Source organism: Argentina anserina, chromosome 2, assembly GCF_933775445.1.
Source record: "Argentina anserina chromosome 2, drPotAnse1.1, whole genome shotgun sequence".
Lineage (NCBI taxonomy): Eukaryota > Viridiplantae > Streptophyta > Magnoliopsida > Rosales > Rosaceae > Argentina > Argentina anserina.
Genome location: NC_065873.1, coordinates 15,227,197 through 15,253,795, shown reverse-complemented (window position 1 = coordinate 15,253,795; position 26,599 = coordinate 15,227,197). Strand labels below are relative to the sequence as shown.

The window sequence follows — 26,599 nt, the reverse complement described above, 5'->3', positions numbered from 1 at the left end:
AAAAAACTCGTCCGAAGACAAAACTCGTCCGAAGACAAAACATTTTAACAAACTCATGTTAAAACCACGTACAATAATCACACCTCATATTGTACAAAAATCACATCACATGCTCAACATTTAATTCTCGTCATTCGAAATGACCAATTCCAATGAATTCATAATAGTATATAATATAGCAAACTATATATATATGTACTTATTACCATTTATACGATATATACGTAATCCACTATATTGTATACGTGTCGTAATTCAATATTAAAAACTCTTGAAAAAATCTTGGAATCACCACAAGGGTAGATTCATAAATAAGTGAGATTTTACTCACATTCTTTCCTGCGTGCAACTTCCACGACCCTGAAAGTAATTTCCTCACTCGTTTCGTCAGTCACCTAATAGCACGATAAATGCTTAGAAAATGATACTTAAAATATCAGGTGACGAGTTCAGCACAGCTAAATGTTGTTCATAAAACATTGTTCACGGAACACTGTTCATGTTACTAATCATTGTTTTTTTTACTAAACCACTGTTCACAGTTACTGTTTAACAAAACACTGTTCAAGTTACTGTTTTACCATGACACTGTTCACATTAACTGTTACAGATCACTATTCACAGTACTGTTACATATCACTATTCATACGGAGTTACTATTCATAGTTACTATTCATTCGGCGTTACTGTTCACCGACCGCCACCAATCATCACCAAATTTCACCACCACAACCTAAACAACATTTCCAACAACTTCCTAGTTGACACCAAGGTCTAAATCCGAGTCTAAACAGTCCAAACAACGAAGAACATGAAATCGGCACTATTCACAAATTCTAGAAATTGAAATTTTGATTCGGGTACTTACACTTCCATTTGGCTCGATTCCTTTTGTGGGAATGTTGCTGGGACTGAGACAAGCAAAACCCCCCAAGAATCTCGAGCCATGGTGGCCGGAGGAGGCGGCGCCGCCACAGCAGTAACTTCCGGCGGTTGCTACACCCTGTGTGGTTGTCGCCGGAGTGCAAGGCGTTGCCCAAAAGATGGAGCTCGTCGAGCCCGTCAGTTTGATAGGTGGCACGACACGAGGCGACGTCGGATAGTGGAGAAATCGGCCGGAGAAGGTTTTTGGGTCGGGTGAACAGTACCCGAGCTCGGGTGAACAGTACCCGAGCTGATTTTTAGAAAAAAATCTGATTTTCTGATTTTTAATCTCCTCTCCTTCCTTTTATACTATTTCCAAAATTGGAAACAAACGTCCGACGTTAATAACTTTCGCGTCCGACGTTCGATTCGAACGCATGACATGTTCACGAATTCGTATCGATGAGCTCTACGACTTTCGTGAAGGAAGTTTTCGCAACCGAGCGACGAAATAAAAGTCGATCTATACGTTGCGGTAACGTTACGTTTTCTAATTAAACGATCCGAGAACGTTTCCGTTTTCGTTTCGAAATGTCGCAAACCTCCAATTATCGTCTTGAATTAATTTCACAAGTTTAACACTTTGAAAATACTCGACATTTAGTTTCTAAAAGTTCGGGTTATTACATTCTACCCCCCTTAAAAGGAATTTCGTCCCGAAATTCAAGTTCACTCAATAAACAACTGTGAGTATCTCGTCTTCATATCCGACCCTAGCTTCCATGATGCATCACCTTCATCATGATGGCTCTACAATACCTTGACTAGCTCTACTTCCTTCCTCCAAAGCTTCTTTATGGATCTATTCAAAATACAAACCGGCTCAAAACAAAAGTGGTATTTTCCTTCACCTCAATGGTGTTATGATCGATCACATATGCGACACATCAGGATCATACTTCCTCAACATGGAAATGTAGACGACATTGTGAACGTCCGACATGCTAGTAGGCAAGGCTAGTTTTCCCACCTTCTCGAGAATCTCAAAGGCCCAACATACCTCCGCCAACTTTTCTTTCTTGTCAAATCTCACTACACCCAACTTTGGCCCAACAGATAGGTGATCGACATGGTCTACCTTAAGTGCCTCATAGGGTACCATGCCGATACTGGAATGGTAACTGTCGTTGTAGGCGAACTCAATCAATCTCAAATGATTTCACAGCTACCTTAAAATCCAGCATACAAGCTCTCAACCTATCTTCCGTTACCTCAAACTTCCTCCATCAGACAATCTGTCACATGTCCTAACAATAATAGTCGCATGTGAGCTACTCAAAATATAATCATCCTCCCGAAACATAATGATGTTTTCAGCATGGAGGCGTCAATGCCCTCTTTTGTCTAGTTCACCACTCTCTTGCGATTTGACAGACTATCCTCACGTCATGAATTAGCTCCTACCACTAAGCATGGTCAAAACTCTCAACATCTAACATGAGTCAAATCAATGATTAACACATGCCTACTACTTACATCACACATAGTGGTTTTCAAATAAACGTGCTTTATCACGACAATACCTTCATGACTTCACCACAAATCATCGTTAGAATAACGAACCTACCATTCCTTCCAATCAACAAAATAATCCCCTTTCATGATCATCTTATTATAACCATAAAAAGTTGTCGTGCATGATACCCACTCAAGTACCATATTTGTATCGGCAACACGATAAAGAAATCTTAACTCATTGAGTTCACAACCACCACAGAACACCACCTTGGATTAAGAATTACTCTCAAAAATTTCACCAGAGAATCGACTAATATACGCACAAGGCAGTAGAGAACCTCTACCGCCACCACAAGAGTGACGCATCACGCATCCCATCACACTCACCAAAACTTACCGTCGAAAATTAATTACAACTTCTTGCTTCCATGAGTGGTATGCCACAATTTGGGGTTCAGACAAAGAAGGTATTTATCTCACAACGGTGGAACATGAAAATTAAGTGAACTTTACAGTGCAAAATCCAACACGACCACAACTGAGATATACTTTACCCCCTGGTTCATACATGCCTCAAATGCATGACATACGGTCCCACACAAATGCCCCAGTGCATCATCTAAGATATTGGTTTCTCCCACCGTTGTAGTACTAATAAGTTTAGTAATTACTTCAACAGAACCCGATATTAGGTACACCATCTCCTCAAAACTAATCCAAAATGATCGCTATACTACCACTCTAAACAGTTGTTTCTTTACTTTCATTAAGAACCCTCATGGCCAACGCATTCGGCCAAAATAACTTCTCTGCAAGCAGTAATATAATTGATTACTCTTTATCGTAAAATTTATCCCTTGTTGAACACTTCAGTCAATTTCGCCTTATCCAACAATAAACAATCTGATGCATAGAGGAAAAGAACCTCTAAGTCTCCAACACTAACGCCACTTGCACTTGAAAAGAAAATTTAGTCCTCAACCATTTCTTTACCAGTTAGAAGGTACTTGTCATGACCGATTCGTTAAAACATCATTAAGCTAAGGTCATCTCATACCTTACCTTCAATAGAGTTACTTCACCGCCATTGCGTCTCATTTGGACCTGTGGCATTGTGAAGTTCCAATCCCCAACACCAAAATAATTAAATCCTGAAACACCAGCGTTCTCATTTAAATGCTCATCTAGCAAATAATTAATTCATATCGCCACCTTGAGATTTCTCTATCACCTTATATTTCTTGCTCAGCCAAGAACAATGCGTAACATCAATTGTCTATAGCCGAACCAAAACAAGTTTGGAATGTCACGTCGACAAAATGTGAATCTCAATTCAATAATTGTATTACCACTTTATGGACGTATCATACGCCCTACCACTGTGTTACCAATTGCGTTAGAGATGTTAGTCACGAAAATTTTCGTTAACCACCTCCAACCTATGGTTTACACATCTCTTACCTGAACATAATATCTCAACCTTGTTAGGCTTCAACTTAGATTAGTTGCATAACTAAAATCTAGTCCTTGACATTTAAACACTGAACATCCCTCAATATAGGGTCAACGCTCTCTATCAAGACTCATTGATAGTTTTCTTCCCTGATAGGAAATTATATACTCAAACCTGTTAGCATTCCAGTATCTGGATCGCATGTCAAACTCAGAGAGTATTGTAGCCTCTCTAAGCTGATCGTACCAGTCATTAAGTCTTTGAATTCATTTGTCTCATCCATACGGCGTCTTCGTTATAGGGGCTATAACACAGTATCTCCTGAAATGTCTCACTTTACTCTGATATCACAACGATGTCTGTTATAGCTACTTCAGATCCACATACTCAACATATGCCATGACTCAAGCTCTCATGGCATTATCCGCCTCGAGTCAAAGATACTAAACTCTGGTTTCCTGGGTCTACGAATGAACCCACCATGTCAAAACAATCAATCACCGTGTACTGCGTACTCAACCAATCAATTCCTATGATCACATCATAGGTGTGATCCGGAATCACGATCAAATAAGCAGAGAACTCTCCACTTCCAATCACAATAGGACAAGCCTTTCATTGTCTCCAATTCGAGGAACACTCCAAATGCGAAGTGACACATAAAGAGTTTCTCATAGATGTAGGAGTCAATCCTACCATCTCCTCTACCTGTTCAGGGCCCTTTTTCCAAATTCATCACCATTCAACAATTAACACTCAGTCATACATGTGAAGTCTCAAATTCGACAAAATAGATCAAACTAATATCAATCATGAAATTTCAGAAGAAGGTGAATCATCGGAGTATCGTCACAATACTCTCTACAGGACTAAACCATAAGGTATGGCTCCTAACACTCTCGCGTACCCGACAACATATCAATACCGAGGAGCATGTGATGGGTGCCCGCCTGCAGTCGGATCATCGCTCCTGGATGGTATAGATAATCGCCAAATACGCACTTAGGCTCTGATACCAACTGTAACGACCCCAAATTTCGAGCTTAAAAACTCAAAATTTCAAAGTCGTTAAACACCAAACAATTTCGATGAAATCGAAATCATTTAAAATGCCACAGCGGATCATCTCTGAGTTCAAAATACAACTCAGTCAAACCGATTATTACAAACCAAATTATAATTCAACGTTATATCAAATGGAAATGTATAATCCTCACAACAACCTCACAAGATAGTCACACAAAATCCTCACACAAGCTAGAGATAAATAACTTCAAGTCCTCTGAGCGGTCTGTCAATTCCCGCTAATCCACACCTGCGGAGTTATCCACTACACCATCGAATTGGTGCACAGGGATTGTAAACACAAACCCGGTAAGCTTTACGGCTCGTATGAGTAAAATAAAAACATAACTCGCATATCAATATATACGGAAATCCAGAAATCAACAAATATAAATGCACTCATGAGTCAATGGACGGCCCATCTGGTCGTCCCAAAGAAATATGAAATAAAACGCTCATGAGAAATTAAGTAACCCTTCTGGTTACCCAAATGTATTTATATTACGGGTATCAAGAACGCTGGTACACATCTGTTACCCCTCTCGTAATACACCGCCGATATTGGATAGCCACCCGCTACCCAACATCCAAAACAATCTGAGTACCCATGAGCAGATAACCACCCGTTACCTCACATGCAGTACTAAGGCAGACAGACTAGAGCTCTAATTGTATCGTAACTTTCGCCCGGCAAAAGGCTAGTTTCCGACTTGCCAAACACGTACAATAATCTCACATCATATTGTACCAATCACGTCCGAAGACAAATCAACATTTTAACAATCTCAATGTTAAAAATCACGTACAATAATCTCACATCATATTGTACCAAAAATCATGTCCGAAGACAAATCAACATTTTAACAATCTCAATGTTAAAATCACGTACAATAATCTCACATCATATTGTACAAAAAATCATGTCCGAAGACAAATCAACATTTTAACAAACTCAATGTTAAAATCACGTACAATAATCTCACATCATATTGTACAAATCAAAATCACATGCTCGATATTTAAATCTCGTCATCGAAATGACATAAATCACGATAAATCATAACAGTAGATTATATAGCAAACTATATATATATGTACATATTTACCATTTATACAATATATATATAATCCATTATATCGTATACATGTCATATTTCATAAACACGTCCGAAGACAAAAAAACTCGTCCGAAGACAAAACTCGTCCGAAGACAAAACATTTTAACAAACTCATGTTAAAACCACGTACAATAATCACACCTTATATTGTACAAAAATCACATCACATGCTTAACATTTAATTCTCGTCATTCGAAATGACCAATTCCAATGAATTCATAATAGTATATAATATAGCAAACTATATATATAGTACTTATTACCATTTATACGATATATAAGTAATCCACTATATTGTATACGTGTCGTAATTCAATATTAAAAACTCTTGAAAAAATCTTGGAATCACCGCAAGGGTAGATTCGTAAATAATTCAATATTACTATTCATTCGGCGTTACTGTTACCGACCGCCACCAATCATCACCAAATTTCACCACCACAACCTAAACAACATTTTCAACAACTTCCTAGTTGACATCAAGGTCTAAATCTGAGTCTAAACAGTCCAAAAAACGAAGAACATGAAATCGGCACTATTCACAAATCCTAGAAATTAAAATTTTGATTCGGGTACTTACACTTCGATTTGGCTCGATTTCTTTTGTGGGAATGTTGCTGGGACTGAGACAAGCAAAACCCCCCAAGAATCTCGAGCCATGGTGGCCGGAGGAGGCGGCGCCGCCACAGCAGTAACTTCCGGCGGTTGCTACACCGTGTGTGGTTGTCGCCGGAGTGCAAGGCGTAGCCCAAAAGATGGAGCTCGTCGAGCCCGTCAGTTTGATAGGTGGCACGACACGAGGCGACGTCGAATAGTGGAGAAATCGGCCGGAGAAGGTTTTTGGGTCGGGTGAACAGTACCCGAGCTCGGGTGAACAGTACCCGAGCTGATTTTTAGAAAAAATCTGATTTTCTGATTTTTAATCTCCTCTCTTTCCTTTTATACTATTTCCAAAATTGGAAACAAATTTCCGACGTTAATAACTTTCGCGTCCGACGTCCGATTCGAACGCATGACGTGTCCACGAATTCGTATCGATGAGCTCTACGACTTTCGTGAAGGAAGTTTTCGCAACCAAGCGACGAAATAAAAGTCGATCTATACGTTGCGGTAACGTTACGTTTTCTAATTAAACGATCCGAGAACGTTTCCGTTTTCGTTTCAAAATGTCGCAAACCTCCAATTGTCCTCTTGAATTAATTTCACAAGTTTAACACTTTGAAAATACTCAACATTTAGTTTCTAAAAATTCGGGTTATTACATTTCTAATCACAACAATATCCTTGAGATTTGTGGCTTCACAGATGCAGACTGGGCTAGAAATATTACCGATCGGAGGTCCACATCAGGGTATTTTACCTTTGTTGGAGGCAATCTTGTTACGTGGAAGAGTAAGAAACAAAATGTGGTAGCTCGATCTAGTGCTGAAGCAAAATACAAAGGTATGGCTCAGGAAGTGTGAATTATTATGGCTTAGAAATTTGCTACAAGATTTGGGTATTAAGCCTAAAAGTGCTATGCAGTTGTACTGTGACAACAAGGCAGCTATTGATATTTCACATAATCATGTGCAACATGATCGTACAAAACATGTGGAGGTTGATCGTCACTTTAAAAAGGAGAAGCTAGAAGCGAAGATCATTAGTTTTCCTTTTGTTCCTACAGAAGAGCAACTTGCCGATATGCTCACAAAAGGAGTGTCTAAACAAGCTTTTTATGACGCACTTAGCAAGTTGGGCATAGTTGATGTATATGCGCCAATTTGAGGGGGAGTGTTAGTGCGATTCACTTTAGCTTTAGCATGATTAACTCCGGAAATCACGGGAGTGATTCACGGAGGAAATCAAAGAAGCACTTGTCACCAAAAGTACTTTAGTTAGCTTATATAGGCCAGTTTGATGTTGTATACATTCATTAAGTGATCAAGTAATATAATCAAATTATTCAAGTGTCGTCTCTGTCATTTTCTTAAAAGTCATATCTTTGCTCTGTTTTATCTCTGGTCTGTTCTACCTCACTTTCCTAGACTCCTAGTGCCTTTGAAACTACTGAAGAGACATTCTTATTCTGTTTTTTTTTTGTTTACTAACATCCTATGCAAATTAAAACTTCGCAGGTTTATATACCAACAAACAAGAAGATTTCGAAGAAAAGTGGTTCTTTTCTTCTTTCCTTCTTGTGATGACTCTAGCTAGCTTATGTTCCATCACCAGAATCAGCAATATAAATAGTGCTAAGTACTGGCATTGCAAATATTTTTTGACAAAGTTGAAAACCCAAAGCTTAAATTGGGAGGCATGGAGATCAGGAGAATGTTGAACCAAATTTAAGGCAAGGTTTTGCTCAAGACTTTTCCTACATGGACAATAGTGGCCAACAATATGCTCAAGACACAACAGTCACAATGAGCCCCAAGAACATAGATAGTACTACTACTACAAACAGGGCAGGTGGTGAGCTTAATCCACTAGATGCTTGGCTACCCCTCACAGAGTCCAGAAAGGGGACTACCTATCTGCCACAATTCATCTTCTGTCTTCAGGACTTGGAATTCAAGCCCTTTTACTGCCCGTTGCCTTTTCTTCTCTTGGATGGTAAGTAACAAGTTGTTAATTTTTTTTGGTTTAATTTTGATGGATAATTGAGTACAATACCGGTTGAGTTTTACATGACAATTTATTGCAACCATCCTAGTGATCCTACCTCTAAAATGTTGAATTGATACGTTGAGCTGTTGATGATAATCCTGGTATAAAATAGCCTATAGATTCCATCTTAGTTCTTTTAAAAGGTTGCAGTACTTGGAAACAAAATTTACCATGCAGAAAGCAAGTTCTGTAGGCACATTCAATTGATTTTGTAAGACATACGAAAAACTAACAATCTTGTGTAGTACAGTAAAACTAATCGCTAGATGATGTCGATACATGCAAGGAAACTGCAAATAATGTATGGTACTATCACTACTATGATTAGAGTCCACTTCTGACTTCTCATAACACTTTTCAATTGTTGCAGGGCATGGAGAATCATATGCTTATCAGTGGTATGTTCATGGAAGCTCTACACAATGTCACTGGTTGTACGATTACACGAATCAGAATCTGGAGTTCGGTATAGTAGATATGTCCACCTTGCAGTAACTGCCTTTGGTTAACACCACCACAAGCTTTTCTTTTTTATCCAATTGAGTAAATGGCTAGTAATGTATTGACTCTTTTATTTTGTTCAGGTCCAAAGCTAGGGAAGTTGCTAGCTTTGTTCCCAGCAATGTATCTTTCTGGGGGTACCTGTTTCAGCTAATCATAATAGGAGGTAGTATCATAAGGCTTCTAGTCAGAACAGTGTGCAAGGATGGTGCATCCTGTGATCCAAATTCAATGCATGGTATATTGTGCTTCTTTGTGTTTATGTTCATGGCTATCTGTCTAGCTGAGTCATTTCCCAACCTGAACTCCGTATCTGGAGTCTCTGTGATTGGTACCATTACAGCAGTTGTATATTGTACCATGATATGGGCTCTTTCAATCGGCAAGGGCAGGCTTAATGATGTATCGTATGAGCCACCAGCTACGGTGTCTGCCATAGAGTCCTTCAGCGATGTACTGAACTCAGTTGGCATCATTTTCCTTGCATTCCGAGGTCAGAATGTTGTGCTTGAGATACAGGTAAGTGTTTGATCCTGCCAGAGAATAATGACATGATATCTTAATTTTGTTGTTTGAATGTATCATCGATCAAGAATAACAGTCTCTTGCATGTAGTTGTCAACATTATTCCAAATGATTATGTCAATGACAAAACACAGGAAAAAAGTCTAGCCATGTCTAACTTTATGTCACGACCCCGAATTTCTAATGATAAAAATTCGAATTCGAAGCCATGAAAACTTTAAACCAATCTCAAATATATTGAAATCATCTTATCATAACAGTGTATCGAAACTGAGTCCATATCATGACTCAGTCAACTTGAATAATACACAACCAATGGAAATGTAAAATTCACTCAATCCTCACCACAAACAGCAGAAAGAAATCTTCGAAAATCTTCAGCGAAAGCCCTCCAATTCTGCTAATCCACACCTGCAGAACTATCCCCTACACCATCGAATAGGTGCACCAGGATTGTAAACACAACCCGGTAAGCTTTGCAGCTCGTGTGAGTAAACCAACAGTATAACACAAATAGGATACAAGAGAAAAATACTGAAAATATTTAATTATAAATGTACTCATGAGTCACAGGACGACCCATCTGGTTGTCCAATAATATCTGAAAATATAAGTGCTCATGAGAAATCGGGCAACCCATCTGTTTACCCAAATACATTTATAATACGGGTACTCAAGAGACCCAGGTACTCATCTGTTACCCCTCATGCAGTACGCCGCCAGACATTGGGCAACCCATCTGTTACCTAATATCCAAAAATATGGGTACTCATAAGCCGGTAACCCATCTGTTACCCCTCATGCCAGTACACCGGCATACAGACTAGAGCTCTAACTACATCGTAACTTTCGCTCAGCCAAGGTTAGGTTCCGACATGCCAACACGTCCGAAGACAGAAAATACACGTCCGAATACATAACACACGTCCGAAGACATAAAACTTTTTAACAAAACTCAATGTTAAAACCACATACAATAAAATACCGTGGAGAACCTTTATGAGGAAGCTGCTCCACAGGAAGAAAAGGTTGAGCCTGCTACTATTGTTAGAGATGATGGACGAGTGCTAAAGCTGATCAAGGATATCAGTGGACTGTCAGTGCCGTTATTTCATGGAGGCCTGGATCACATGGTAGCTGAACATTAGATCGAGAGCATGGAAACTTATTTTGAGATGATAGAGTGCTCAGAGATAGAGAAGAGAAAGATAGCTACATTCTTTCTGAAAGATGATGCTCTAGATTGGTGGAAGAGTATGAGACAGACAGTGGATGTGTCTACCTTCACCTGGGATGGTTTCACGGCTCTCTTCCGAGAGAAGTACTTTCCAGCTTCAGTACAGGAGAATTTAGAGCTTGAGTTCCTTGCACTAGCACAGGGGGACATGACTGTTAGAGAGTATGATGCTCATTTTTCACAGCTGTACCGGTACGTCAGGCCGATGGGTGCGACCTCCTTAGCCCAGAAGTTTCTACGAGGGCTTAAACAAGAGTACAAGACCATCATATCAGCTCTTTGTATGTCTACCAAGGAGTTGATGTATGAGAGTGTCATGAGTTTGAAGCAGGTAGATAAGACTAGAGGAGGAGATACGAGTGATAGAAATGCTAAAGGAAAAGGTAAGGCAAACTGTTCAGGCAGCGAGCACTCAGGGCCGAAGGGTAGATCATGGAAGAGGTCAAGACTCTACTACCAGATTCCGGCTAAGGCAGCATCTCCATCTGTCATGACTGCACCTGTTAGACATTGGCATCGGTGAGGTGTTTTGTCTGCAACGAGATGGGGCACTACGCCACAGCATGTCCAAAACCGAAGAGAGCAGGCTGCTACAAGTGCGGGCAAGTGGGACACATGGCTATAGATTGTACCCGACCCCTTCAGGGTAGACAGGAACATCAACAGAGACAGCTACGAGCGGGTCAAGCTAGGGTGTTTGCAGTGGGTCAGCGAGACACCGGAGTGGAAGGTATTTTATCACTTTTTGACTACCTTGCTAGAGTACTGTTTGATACCGAAGCATCACATTCATTTATTGCTAGTTCGGTAGTGGAGATGTTAGGATTGATTTCTACACCTCTTGGAAATTCTTTATCTGTCACTTCACCTCTTGGAGTGTCCCTTGAGTTGGAGATAATCTGCAAGGCTTGTCCTATTATGATTGGAAGTAGAGAGTTCTCTGCTTCGTTGATTGTTATTCCGGACCACACCTATGATGTGATCTTGGGAATTGATTGGTTAAGGCCGCATCATGCGTTGATTGATTGTTTTGACATGGTAGTGTCCTTTCATAGACCCGAGGAGCCAGTGTTTCGTTATAGTTGCCTCAAGTCAGATAATGCCATGAGAACAAGAGTTTTGGTACATGTGGAATCGGTGGATCAGAAAGTAACTATTGCATACATTGTGGTAGTATCTGAGTATAGTGAGGTGTTCCAAGAAATACCAGGGCTACCTCCTCGAATAGTGGTCAATTTCTGCATTGATGTAGTACCTGGTACGACACCTGAGTCAAAGGCTCCCTATAGAATGGGGCAAAACGAACTTAAGGAGTTGAAGGTGCAGATCGATGAGCTATTGGACCAAGGGTTCATTAGGCCTAGTGTTTCACCTTGGGGAGTACCGGTTTTGTTCGTGAAAAAGAAAGATGGTTCTCTGCGGTTATGTGTGGACTACAGAGAGCTGAACAAGGTGATAATCAAGAATAGGTATCCCTTACCTAGGATTGATGATTTGTTCGATCAGCTTAAAGAAGCTACGGTGTTCTCTAATATTGATTTGAGATCCGGTTATCATCAACTCAGAGTAAAGGAGGAAGATATATTGAAGACAGCCTTCAGGACCCGATATGGACATTATGAGTTTGTTGTCATGCCCTTTGGTCTAACAAATGCACCAGCTGTCTTTATGAGTTTGATGAACCAAGTCTTTAGCCCGTACTTGGACGAGTTTGTGGTTGTATTTGTGGATGACATTCTGATATACTCAAAGTCATAGGAAGAGCATGTAGTGCACCTGAGAACGGTGTTGCAGACCTTGAAGGAAGAAAAATTGTATGCCAAACTTGAGAAGTGTGAGTTCTGGAAGGAAGAGGTCAAGTTTCTCGGTCATGTCATCTCTAAAGATAGAGTACTAGTGGACCCGTCAAAGGTAGAGGCAGTAAAGAATTGGAGTCGTCCAAAGAACCCTACAGAGATTCGTAGTTTCCTCGGTTTGGCAGGTTACTTCAGGAGATTTATCGAAGGGTTTTCTAGTATTTCATCGTCATTGACAAAGTTGACCAAGAAAGATGCTCCATTTGTGTGGACAGAAGCATGTGAGGAAGCATTCAACAAACTAAAGAACAGTTTAAGCACAGCTCCAGTGTTGACGATCCCTTCGAGTGGGGGCGGTTATGTCATTTACAGTGATGCTTCGCTCCAAGGGTTGGGTTGTGTGTTGATGCAGCATGGAGGAGTTGCTGCTTATGGATCTAGACAGTTAAAGATCCATGAGAAAAACTACCCCACTCACGATCTAGAGCTTGCGGCAGTTGTTTTTTCCTTAAAGATTTGGAGACATTACTTGTATGGTGACAAATTTCAACTCTTTTCAGATCATAAGAGTTTGAAGTATTTATTCTCACAGAAGGAACTGAATATGAGGCAGAGGAGATGGATGGAACTCATCAAGGATTATGACTTCACATTGGAGTATCACCCGGGGAAGGCAAATGTGGTGGCCGATGCTTTGAGCAGGAAACCGAGAGGTGTGGTGGCTTCACTTATGGTTCAGGAATGGTTCATGCTCGAAACTGCATCAGAGTTTGACTTGATACCATCGAGAGGAGAACCAAGGGTCTTTCTTGGTAGCGTCACGGTGCAACCCACATTAATCACGAGGATCATACAGGGTCAGGCGCAAGATAAATTCTCACAAGCTAAGTTGGCAGATCTTGTGGTGGATACGCTTGATGAATGCCCTTCCGAGTGGAGAGTTGGACCCGATTGAGGGTTGAGGTTTGGGGCAAGATTGTGTGTCCCGGATTGTGATGATCTCAAGGAGGAGGTCCTTCATACGACACATCGATCACGTTATACCGTTCATCCAGGGAAAACCAAGATGTACAAGGACTTATGCAGGCAATTCTGGTAGAACGGTATGAAGAAAGATGTAGCGGAGTTTGTATCGAAATGCCTTACGTGTCAGCAAGTAAAAGCAGAACATCAATGACCAGCTGGCATGTTGAAGCCATTCATTATTCCTCTTTGGAAGTGGGAGCAGATATCTATGGATTTTGTGACTGGACTGCCTAGATCCAAGAAGGGTCACGATGCTATATGGGTGATTGTCGATCGGTTGACGAAGTTGGCTCATTTTCTTCCAGTGTCAATGAAGTACTCAGTGGACGTGCTAGGGAAACTATATGTGGATGAGGTAGTGAGACTTCATGGAGCTCCAGTTTCTATTATTTCTGATCGAGATGCACGTTTCACTTCGAAGATCTGGGGTGGTTTACAGAAGGCGATGGGTACTACCTTGGATATGAGTACTGCATTTCATCCTCAGACTGATGGACAGACGAAACAGGTGAATCAGGTGATGGAAGATATGTTGAGAGCTTGTGTGCTGGATTTTAAAGGTAGCTGGGAAGATCATTTGAGATTGATTGAGTTTGCCTACAACAACAGTTACCATTCTAGCATCGGCATGGCACCTTATGAGGCTCTTTATGGTAGACCATGTCGTTCACCTATCTGTTGGGCCGAAGTAGGTGATGAAGCACTGATGGGTCCAGAGGTGGTTCAGGAAACCACAGAGAATATCTCTATTATTCGAGATAGAATCCGAACTGCACAGAGTAGACAGAAGAGCTATGCAGACTTAAAGAGGAGACATGTCGAATTTGAGGTCAGTGATCATGTGTTATTAAAAGTTTCACCTATGAGGGGTGTAGTGAGATTTGGCAAGAAAGGAAAGTTGGCTCCGAGGTATGTTGGGCCCTTTGAGATCCTTCAGAAGGTGGGAGAACTAGCATATCGACTAGTCTTGCCTACTAGCACATCGGGCATTCACAACGTCTTCCACATTTCCAAGTTGAGGAAGTATGTACCAGATGAGTCACATGTGATCGATCATAGCACCATTGAGGTGAAGGAAAATGCTACCTTTGTTGTTGAACCGGTTCGTATTCTAGATAGATCCACAAAGAAGTTTCGGAGGAAAGAAGTAGAGCTAGTCAAGGTATTGTGGAGCCATCATGTGAAGGCGATGCATCTTGGGAGTTAGAGTCGGATATAAAGGCGAGATATCCACAGTTGTTTGTTGAGTGAACTTGAATTTCGGGACAAAATTCCTTTAAGGGGGGTAGAATGTAATAACCGGATTTTTCTGAACGATTTTTAGTTTGATTTAATTTTTATAAAGTTGTGAAATTCATTTAAAACGAAATTTGGTTGTTTACGACATTACGAAACAAGAACGGACACGTTCTCGGAACGTTTATTTAGAAAAACGTTACATTTCCACAACGTGAATATCGACTTTTATTCCGTCGCTCGTTTGCGAAAACTTCCTTCATGAAAGTCGTAGAGCTCGTCGATACAAGTTCGTGGATGCATCACGCGTTCGAATCGGACGTCGTACGTGAAAGTTATTAATGACGGAAGTTAGTTTCCGATTTTGGAAACGAGTTAAAAAAGGAAATGTTTCAATTTAGGGTATCCAAAATTGGAAACCTCTCTCTCTCTCTCTCTCTCCGCCTCCCTCTCTTCTCTCTCCCCGAACTCTCTCTCTCTCTCGCCTCAAAAAAATCGCCTTCGGCGATCTGCTTCCCTGGGCCGTCGTGGCTCTCACCACCCGGCTCTGCAACATCGCAAGGACTTCCGCAGCAACCCTCGAGCTCGCCGCTCCGTCCAGCACCAGTGTGAATCTCTACACTCCAACCTGAGGTCTGCAAATCCCTCCGCTGCTGTCGTGTTTCACTCCGACGAGCTCCGATGACTTCAAGGCGTGAAATAGGTAAGGGTGAGTTGAATTGATTGATTGTGTGGTTGTTTGGTGTGATTTTGTTGGAATTGGATCGATTTGGTGTAGATCGGGGGAGGAGAGGGTGAGGGGGGATACCGCCGCCTTAGGCGGCGCGTGAGGGGCAGTGAGGTAGCTTAGAGGCGGCGTGAGGCCGTGGGGAGGAAGAAGGGGAAAAGAGGAGGAGAAATAGGGCGGTGGTGGCGTGCTACGCGCCGGCCTTAGGCTTGGCGCGTGGGCCCTACGCACCGTCATGTGCGGCTGTGCGTGACCAGTGTTTTTGAAACAGTAAATTTGTAAAAAATTATTTTTACGATGGTGAATGTAAAAAGGGATTTATGTACTGTAAATGTACATTTATTTTACGTACGGTAAATTTAAATTAGTTGCAGTAAATATAAAAAATAATTTTCGGAAGGGTAAATCGGTAATTATTTTTTACTAAGACAGTATTTACATGTGAATAGTATGTATGTGTACAGAAATACATAAACAGTATGTATACGTACAGGAATACATAATGGATGTGTATTTGTACAGAAATACATGAATAATAATTTCGTAAAACCCGAAAATGCTGAACAGTAACTTATTATTACTGTTTCGGCATTTAAGGTTTACGTAACGAATCTAAATTTTTTCTTATCTTTTCAAGGTGATCAATAATTCAAGGAAAGGAATTACTGTCAGAATTGTGGAATTACGCTCGAATTTATAAGGTGAGTAAAATCTCACTTATTTACGAATCTACCATTACGGAGATTCAAGATTATGCAGAATTTTAAAGAATGAAATATGACATGTATATGATATAGTGGAATATATATATTTGTATAAATGGTAAATAGGTACATATATATAGTTTGCTATATTATATACTGTCTGGATTTCGTTGTGAATATGATCACGTTGGTGATGAGATTTATATATCGAGCATGTGATTTGATTTGTACAATATGACATGATGATTATTGTATGTGGTTTTAATATTGAGTTTTGTTAAAACGTGTTGTCTTCGGACGTGAATTTTTGTCTTCGGACGTGATTGATGTCTTCGGACGAGTTTTTGTCTTCGGACGTGATTTTTTTCTTCGGACGTGATTGATGTCTTCGGACAAGTTTTGTCTTCGGACGTGTTTATGTCTTCGAACCAGTCTTCGGACGTGTTTGGCATGTCGGAACCTAGCCTTTGGCCGAGCGAAAGTTACGATACAGTTAGAGCTCTAGTCTGTCTGCCGGGGTACTGCATATGAGGTAACATATGGGTTATCGGCTTATGAGTACCCATATATTTTGATATTGGATGACATATGGTCGTCCAATATCAGCGGTGTACTACGTGAGGGGTAACAGAGGTGTACCAGCATTCATTAGTACCCGTATTATAAATGCATTTGGGTAAACAGAGGGGTTGCCCAATTCTCATGAGTACATATATTTTCACATTATTAGACAGCCAGATGGGCCGTCTAATTTATCATGAGTGCATTTATATTTGTTGATTTGTGGATTTTCGTATATATTGATATGCGAGTGGTATTTGTTATTTTACTCATACGAGCTTTAAAGCTTACCGGGTTTGTGTTTACAATCCCGGTGCACCTAGTCGATGGTGTAGGGGATAATTCCGCAGGTGTCGATTAGTGGAAATTGAAGGATAATTCTGAAGATTCGAAATCGTTCATATTCCATCTTGTGGTGAGGATTTGTGTGGATTTGTGTGAGAATTTGTGAGGATTATTACATTTCCATTTGATGTAATGTTAATTTATAAATTTGGTTTGTAATAATTGGTTTGTTTGAGTTGTATTGTGAACTCAATAATGATCCACTGAAACATTAAAACGATTTCGATTTATTGAGATTGTTTTAGAGTCTTTCCTGACGTCGAAATTCGAGTTTCATGCTCGAAATTTTGGGGTCCTGACAAAACCAAAGCCAAAAGGTGTTATTTGGTATACGAATATGGGGCTAGGATGATTGGGAGTGGCTTTGAGTGTTCTTTTTGTTGTTGCAGCAACTTGGAATTTGGCTGACAAAGGCTTGGATGCAACCTTCTTCAACCCGTAATTGTTAAGACAACCACCGGAACCTAGAAACTTTGTTGCAAAAGTGACAGAGGAAAGCACAAGGATGCAATCAGCACCTAGGAACTTATAAAGTATCCCAGATGTCATAAATTTGGATTGGAAATTTCGAAGTTTCAAGCTCAAGATCATCTATGACCAGAGCTTCGCGAGATAGACCTGAAAACTTCAAGTTGTTAGTGACTGGGAAATTTTACCAAGCTAATAGCCTAGGAATGATGAATGAAGTTCCCAACAACGGCAAATAATGTTTCAAGTAACTCCTCATGTAATAGGATGATAAGAGCTCATCAATTTTGCTAGATTCAGAAACTCACTTCGGCCTAGAAGTCACACATGCTTGCAAGTAATTCTGTAACATCCTATTACATCTTTCTAAGAAATACATACAAATTTACGCCGAGGTTATCTGAGTTAAACAAAATCAACATCATATCTAATAACCAAGTCTAACCTACTCAAGACAATTATTTTTCTCATTTGGCCTCTAAAACCAGACAAGTTTTATTCACGAAAAAAAAAAACATCATGTTGTTGTTTATCTTGGAACCAGTTCTCCTATGTGGTTTGATTAATTAAAGGCCATCAAACTATTTTATGACTAATCTATTCATCAAAGTTAAACATTCCGAGCACCGGCCTAGTCCATCCAACCGTACCATTGAAATCTTGGCAAGCTCCTCATCTCGAAGTGTTGCTTAAACATAGCTTGGCAACTCTACTGAAACCTCTTGATAACTGTAGATTCTGCAGACCGTCCACACCGACCCTTCTTACTTTTCTCTTCCCCATTGATCGATACGAGAGCCCATGTATGAATGTTGTCATATGATAATGCATTGCCTTGCCAGCAATCTGTGCTCAAAATCACTATAAATACCAGCACTTCAGACTAGCTTGAACCATCACTCTTGAGTCTTGAGTATCAAAACACTGATATTAAATCACATAGTCGATTGAAGCTTTCATTCTGTTTTCACTTAGCACTAGCATTATGGCAGATCAGTACCCAAAAGAGATCAAAGAGAACCATGCAGCAACGAAGGTGGAAGAAGAGCCTGCTACTGGCTGTGGAATGTTTGATTTCTTGAAGAAGGAAAATGACAACCCCCAACCTGAAGAACAGAAGCACACCTTTGCTGAAAAGCTCCACCACCATGATGGTAGTGCCTCTAGCTCGGTAAGCTGTCTTCCATTTGATCATTATTTGATCCTAACTTGGTATATAAACCTCAGAAGCGGCGTTTGATCTGATTAAATTTGTGTTTCTGACAGTCTAGCAGTGATGAAGAAGGCGGGGAGAAGAAAAAGAAGGGACTGAAGGGTAAGATGAAGGAGAAGATCACCCGCAAAAAGGAAGAGGAAGTTGCTTACCATGCACCCATTCCGGCTGCAAAGGGCAATGATATCGAGAGTGGAGTTTCGAATGGTGAGGAGAAGGGATTCATAGAGAAGATCAAAGAAAAGCTTCCTGGACAGCACAAGGAAGCTGAAGTTGGTGCTCCTCCCGAGTATCATGCTCCACATGAAGGTGAGCCAGAGGAGAAGAAATGAATCATGGAGAAGATTAAGGAGAAGCTCCCTGGTGGTAACAAGAATGAAGAGGAGAAGCCCAAGGAGTACTAACTGGCAGGAGATGGATGGAGCCAAATAGATGTTTAGATGTTGGTAGCAGTGGCTAGCTATGTTATTTGCTTGTAATGTCTTTGCTTGATTTCCTTTATCTACTTGTTCAAGTGTGTTTGTTTATTATCTAGTTTTGTTTATTGTCCTATGTACCTGTGAAAATTTTTATGTACTCTTATGCATGTAGTCCTGCAAGTCTTCTCTTCCTATTGTTTACCCACATTTTCTAAGGCCAAAACTTCACTGCCTTTGACGTGAGGCCCTTAACCTCTCACTAATGAAACCTAATATCGAAGTATACCAAATTATGTCAGCACATTAGCTAAAATAGCTCAACATTGTGCTCCACATTTTCTGTCTTAACATATTTTGAAACAGAGTATCCTAGATTCATCACATAAATACTCCTTAAAAAAATTCATGAAACAAATTGATCAATGATGATGATTTATACAAATCAGTTCTACAGATGAATGGGAGGCTACAAATACTTGCTTCCTTCCCCAGTCTACTCTTTACAACTACGGAAGTTTTACAAATGTAAATGCAAGGCAAATCGACCAAGAGGCCAAACCAAAAAAAATCGTGTAGGAATAAATTGTAGGCTGATGGAGTGAACAGCATGAAATCTTAAACAGCCGTGGTAAAAACAATGAATGAACAATGAGGATCTGAGAAAACTTAGCTGACGGTAAACGAACAGAGTATGTGATTCAGAGATAGACACAAAAATCCGTCAAATTAGAATGCTTGCCTAGATTGCTGCCCCTCAGAGTAACAGAGCATCTAACCCTCCTATAAAACTTTGACTTCACTAGTTTTCCCAGAATGTAGGCTCTGGAACGCACTACGAATGTCAGATTCAGCGGCACTGCAACCTTCTCGTGATTTCCTCTAACATCAAGAACTGACATTGTACCATAGAGAGCCACTTGGGACCCTAGCACCACTGTCGATATAGTCCGATGAGTCTTCCTTGCTTGGTAAAACTTTTTAATCTGTTTGATTTGATCATTACAAAAACAGTAACATAAACTTATTGAAATAAAGACAAAACAATATCATAAAATAAACCTAAAATTGCTTTATATTGTTGTTGATGTCAGCTCCATTGATAAAAGCTTCTTGACAGCAAACTATTAACAATTCTAAGGGTTCTCAATTTCTTCTACATATACATTTCCAGCCTGGTCCAAACTAATGAAAGAATCAAAAACTTATACACTTGAAGAAAAACCCATCCCACCTTCGATTCTATCTAGGAACCTTGTCCCATTAAAGTGAAAGAGACATTGCTAAAATATGGTTCTCTCTCTATAGGGGGTATCCATCAAGTTCTGGGAATCAATAACTACACCCTTGTAAACGGTCACAACTCCATGTCAACAAACCCAAGAAAACAATTTGAAATAGACTGGAATAAGGAAAATGTCTACAAGGACAATGGTCCCCTTCCCCATTTGTGACCAAGTTGTTCCTCCCATATTAAGAAGTTAGCAATTACCAGCTATCAAAGATTAAAGCTTTAATACCAATTAGCAATAAACAAGCTTTAGCCCAGAAAAATGAATGAGCAATTTTCCAATGCCTAAAGGGAAAGCCTCTCTTGGGTAATCCCCTATGCAACAATAACATGATGAGCACCAAAGGGGTGAGCTTTTTAATATTAACCCTTTTCAAAACTCCTATACACGCATCCCAACAAAGATGTCTGACTCTCTAATACGTATTTTGTGGTTGGTTCAGGCCAAGCTTTTGCAGGCATTCACTTCCCCAATAAAGACGATGACCCAGACGCAGAGGCGGACCTAGCAGTATGCAGGCCCAGCAGGAAAAATGGGGTCACGTTCAAAAAAATAAATCCTGCTGGGGTAAAATCAGAAACCCACAACCCTTTAGCCGAAGATCAAAGTTGGTCGTTGCACATTCCCTGCTCTCGATCGTCTTTTTCTCTGTAATGTCCAACTCGGCTCCAATACATATCCACCGATGGAATGAGACCTCTTAGCTCTCAAAACCTCTAAACCCAAGTCTCCTCTTAACTTAATTAGGGATTTAGAATTAGAGTTTTCTTTGTGCAATTTTTTTCGTTTTTTTTCTTTAATTTTTAGTATTGAATTGTTTTTACTTATTTAATCTGAAAATACGTTTTATAATGAACCTCAGTTTCCAAATCTCATTACATATTAAACAATCTCAAGTCTCAAACTTAAGAAAAATTTGTGTTTTATAATTTGAATTCCCAAATCTAATATTTATTTTATATATTCTGTGATGTGTGATTTATTTATGAAATTATAAATTGAGATATGAATACTGTATTTAATTATATCGAATATAGAACATATAATATTTGTAATGAGATTATGTATTTTGATAAGTATCAATTAACTTTTTTTTATTTATAATTATTATATCTCTTTTGACATATTGATAAATATTATATATAAATTATATTTTGACTTATATAAGTTTATCATTTATTGTCCGTGAATTATTTTTCCTCACCTAGGTAGGGACTAGATTCGCCACTGCCCAGACGAGCCATCACTCTAAAATATGATTCAAACTTCCATCTCCTATGTCTATCCCACCTCCCAACGACCTTAAGTAAATGACAATACTAACCCCCTTGGCAGAGGCTTTTACCTGACCGGAGGCGACCTTGAGCTGGTAGTAGTGGAGCTCGAGAGGAGTGGACGTGACGTGGACGCCGAAGAATGTCCCCGGATTCCTGTAGTGGATCCTGACAGTTGAGTTTAACGACAACATGTCCGTCGGCACCCCCGAGTTGTCCACCCCCGCCTGAATGTTGAAGCTCTCGAACTTAATATTCTGTAACAAACCGGAAAACCTAACGGCGTTAAAATGGGGAAGGAAAGGAGAACGGAGAAGGGAGTGGGGGAGGGACGGCGTTACCTTGACGACGACGTGGGGCTTGTAGGACTTGCTGGCGCCCCAGAGGATGAGGGAGAAGAGAGTGAAAAAGGCGAAGAACAAGAGAAGAAAGCAGAGGTAGAGCCTGACGTTGTGGCCGGGAGAGGGCGCGGCGTCGTTTAGGTCATCTGCGTCGGAGTCTTCGTCTGGGTTTGGGCGGTGGAGGCGTTTCCATGAGAGGTGGTTGTTGCTGTTGCGGGGGTTTTTGAAAGAGGCGGAGAAGCGGGAGGTGGAGGACTCGCGGGAGTGGTGGATGGGGGAGCAGTGGTAGTAAGCATTAGGGTGGCCAGGGGAGCCCATAGGGCTTGAGCCGTACGACATTTTCTCGACGTCGTGGTTGGACGGACTTTGTACGTAGTAGAGGGGCCGCCGAGGCGACCGCGGCGGAGTCGACTGCTCCACGCTCATGGTCACCTCCGAGTCCGACTTGGCGTGCATTCTCGTCAGTCGCCACTTTCTGATGTGATTGAAGGGAAAGAGAGGGGTGCTTTGTTTTGGGTTGTTTGTTTGTTGGGTGTGTTGGTGTTGGTGTGAAACTGAAACTGAAACGAAAACGACGAAGAAGAAAGTGCAGAGGGTTTATTAAGAAGCTGCGGCTTCTTTGTTTGTTTTGTTTTTCATTTCAAGGAAAGAGAGAAACGCTTGATCAACGGCCAGGAAGAGATGATTCTGATGTACATTTTGTTATAAATGCTGGGTGCAGTGGGATCTGGAGTTTGTGCAATGCAGATCAGAATGTTTGAAATGTTCAAGCTTATCGGTTTTCTTTTACAACATATTCAACTATGCGAAGACCAACGTGTTTTTGGTTTATTCATTATCATATTATTGTTAGGGGTAATTGATTATAGAACCAAAAATCAACACTATTTTTAATTTAAACTCACGTTTAAAACACTTTCAGTTAGGTTTAATAAGAAATAAAAAAAATATTTGCTATAAGAAATAAAATGTATTCTTGATGAAAATTATTTTCTTTGCCACTAGTACAAATATATTTGTTATGTATCGGTATTGCTTAATTGTAGTTTCAATTTAATATCTTATCACTTCATATTAATCCATTCATCTTGAAATCTTTTTATTTTTGAAATTTCTTGTCACCTCCAAATCTCTTGCCCAAGTACTACCTTAGAGTACGTATTTTTGTTATTCTATGTTTTCAGTGTATGTGTGTATTTGCTAAATCAGGTGGGAGAGTAAAATATATATTCTAAGTACATGAAAAAATATTTGATAAAATAAAGTGATAGGAAGCTAAATAGACGTCAAAAGATGGAGAAACAAAAACTAAGGCAAAATTAAGACTCATTTGTTAGATCAATTTTGGACATATCACATATTATATGATTATCATGTTTAATGTCATAATCTATTTCTACATGGAAACAAAGATAGTATCAAATCTAGTTCCTAATGATTTCGTGTATTATATCATTATGGTAAGAAATCCTAATTTAAGTCTAGAAGCAAGACTAAAAATCAGTATTGAATCAGGAATCTAAATAAGATGACTTAACTTACAAGATGTCTTTAATGGAAGGACTCTTAAGGGTTAAAGATTCTCTATATATAGATGGTAAACGTCCCTGTTATCACTACGAGTTATTTGCGTGAGTTTCTGTCCATTGAGAAAGCAGAGAGTAGTGACTAACAGAAGACTTTTCCTAGCACCTTGTGATTTCGGATTAAGGCACAATGGATCACGGTGTCGTCGTTTATGAAGATGGTAAGTTAATCGTATTCACTAAGTTAACGATTAGTTGTTATGCATATGATCTTTGGTTTCGTACTCATATCATGTAATTTGATTTACATATGGTATCAGAGCAATTATGAGCACAAAATTTTCAGTTTTGCATAACTAAAAATCGGTTTTAGTTTTTAACAAAAAAAAAAGTGGTGTACTTGATGATCGCGAGTGTTACTTGATGATCGTTAGCGTCACTGATGATCGCGAGCGTCACTGAGGATCACGAGCGTCACGAAGAGTCGCGAGCGTTACTGCTGGTCGCGAACGTTACTACTGAGGAATTTTGCTTTACGGGTCGAACCGGTTGCAAACACGCGGATCCGGTCTCAACCCAATCCGAACTCAAGAACAACAACTCAAGAAAAATTTTAGCCGTTGTGTTTTTCAAAACGTTGAGCTTCTGGATTTGGAAAGACGACTGGATCGGAAGCGATTGAGACCTTTATGTCTCTTACGGGATTCATAACCCAAATTGCTACGGATTACGAAGACCAAAGGAAATTGCTGCTGATTCAAAAATTTGTTCTATGCTTCCGCTACAAAAACTGCAGCAAATTTGGGGAAAAAGCAAAACAGGTTTTTTCTTAAAGTTTTTCCGATTTCAATTTAAGCAGATTATATGAAGTATATATATATATATATATATGTATATACATAATAACCGTAGAGCACACCCAGCGTGCATATAAGAGTAGCTTAGAGACTTGGATTGTGGTTGACATGTGGTTCCAATATGACTGAGAAATTTAATTTTCTATGCAAATATATACTCTATGGTTGAATTGAATGAATTGAATGATTGCATTCTATGTGTGTGCTGTAATTGATGGACAATGTATACAGAAGTTTAAAATCTCCCAATTTTATACATTGTAAAAGGTTTACAAGGCACAGAGCTTAGTTTTCTTATAAAGATTATCTGGGTAGAAAACAAAGTTATAAGCTCAAAATTGGTTTGTGGTTTCATGTTGGTATAATTGAACATATTGCACAAAGCATTCTTCTTTGATATCTGCAGGGAATTTTCAAGATAACAAACTGAAAAGTTGTGTTCTGTGTTTTTAAATTCATATTTTATTCTTCCAAAGAAGTGGTTAAAATATGATTTTAGAATACAGACAACAATAAGCATATTTGATGAAAATAAATTCGGATATTTGGAATTAAATCTTCTGTCTAAAGATGTTGATTTAATTCTTTGGATAACATGTTTTTATCTTGTGTGGCTTATTGAAAAGTGCAAGATGTTAAGTAATTGCTCAAAAGTATTGCTTAATGTTGATTAAAGTTAGGACTGAATTACATGCAAGTATATGACTGTGTTGTTTTATGCTTGTCTTGATTGGCATTGTATGACAAAACAGAAAACACTGAAAACTAAGAACTCATAAAATTTTCTTTTGCTCTTTAGGTAGCACCTACCTCACCTTCAACAGTGTTTTAATGCTTACTGGGTCAAACTTTAGAGCTTGGAAGGATTCTGTAGAAACCTATATCACCATGAATGATAAGATAGGCTATTGTTTTCAAGAGGATAGACCTGAAACCCCAGCAGAAGATGATAAAACCACAGTCAAAGCTAACTATAAGAAGTGGATGCATTCAAACATGATGGCTAAGAATGTTATTAGGCAGTCTATGTCTAAAAGCATTAGAGGATGCGTGGCTGAGCCGGAATTTGCTACTGATTTTCTGGAGGACGTGTCAGCTAAGTTCAAGGAGAGTGAGAAAGCTGAGATAGCTAGGCTAAACAAGGAATATCATAGCCTGCAATACTCAGGAACTGGAGGAGTCATGGAGCATTTATTAAAGTTGATTAATATCAACAATAGGCTTAAAGAGATAATGGTGGGAGTACAGGATACCTTGCTGGTGCATCATGCATTGGACACACTCCCAAGCAGTTTTGACCATCTCAGGACTAGCTATAATGCTCAAAAGGAAAACTGGACTCTAGATGAACTAATAGCTATCTGTTCTAATGAGGAGGAGAGGATTAAGAAGCAAACCCCAACTATCTACCTGCTTGAAAAGCCTAAGAAAAGGAAGTCACATCAACAGAACAAGCTTAAGCCTAACAAGATAATCTCTAAGACATCAGTAACCACAGGGCCAAAAGATAACAAACCATTCAGATTCAAGTACTACTTTTGTAAGAAAGTAGGACACATGAAAAAGGATTGTACTAGCTATAAAGCTTGGCTAGCTAAAAAGGGTAAGATTATTTCTAATACAGTTTTTTCTTTAGAAGTTAATCTTGTTAATGTCAATCCACAATCTTGGTGGATTGATTCCGGGTCACCTATTCACATAACTAATTCCTTACAGGGGTTCAAAAGGACCAGGACTCCAAGAAGTGAGGATGTTAGCTTGCGTGTTGGAAACGGGATGAAGGTGGCAGTAAAAGCTGCAGGATTTCTTAGGCTTGATTTAGGATCTGGAAAATTTCTAGTCTTGAATAACGTTTATTATGTACCTTCCATGAGAAGGAATTTAGTT

The 26,599-nt window shown here is 39.6% G+C and overlaps 2 protein-coding genes across 2 annotated transcripts; one reads left to right on the top strand and one right to left on the bottom strand.

The window, feature by feature from the left end:
• The first annotated feature begins 18,717 nt into the window (after positions 1–18,717).
• Positions 18,718–19,429, top strand: LOC126782711 (phosphoprotein ECPP44-like). Its single transcript, XM_050508009.1, has 2 exons — positions 18,718–18,964; positions 19,060–19,429. The coding sequence occupies exons 1-2, from the start codon at positions 18,779–18,781 to the stop codon at positions 19,336–19,338; spliced, it is 465 nt and encodes a 154-aa protein (XP_050363966.1). The 5' UTR covers positions 18,718–18,778; the 3' UTR covers positions 19,339–19,429.
• A 589-nt stretch (positions 19,430–20,018) lies between these two features.
• On the bottom strand, positions 20,019–22,785 carry LOC126782704 (uncharacterized). The gene is made up of 3 exons (XM_050508002.1): positions 22,330–22,785; positions 22,060–22,245; positions 20,019–20,408 (listed from the first exon to the last, which is right to left on the bottom strand). The coding sequence occupies exons 1-3, from the start codon at positions 22,783–22,785 to the stop codon at positions 20,124–20,126; spliced, it is 927 nt and encodes a 308-aa protein (XP_050363959.1). The 3' UTR covers positions 20,019–20,123.
• Positions 22,786–26,599: the final 3,814 nt, after the last annotated feature.

Coding starts and splice junctions, on each gene's coding strand:
- LOC126782711 (XM_050508009.1), top strand. CDS start 18,779: ATGGCAGATCAGTACCCAAAAGAGATCAAAGAGAACCATGCAGCAACG. Junction 18,965..19,059: donor ATGGTAGTGCCTCTAGCTCG/GTAAGCTGTCTT, acceptor TGTTTCTGACAG/TCTAGCAGTGATGAAGAAGG.
- LOC126782704 (XM_050508002.1), bottom strand. CDS start 22,785: ATGCACGCCAAGTCGGACTCGGAGGTGACCATGAGCGTGGAGCAGTCG. Junction 22,246..22,329: donor AGCCCCACGTCGTCGTCAAG/GTAACGCCGTCC, acceptor GGTTTGTTACAG/AATATTAAGTTCGAGAGCTT. Junction 20,409..22,059: donor TCAAGGTCGCCTCCGGTCAG/GTAAAAGCCTCT, acceptor CAAATCAAACAG/ATTAAAAAGTTTTACCAAGC.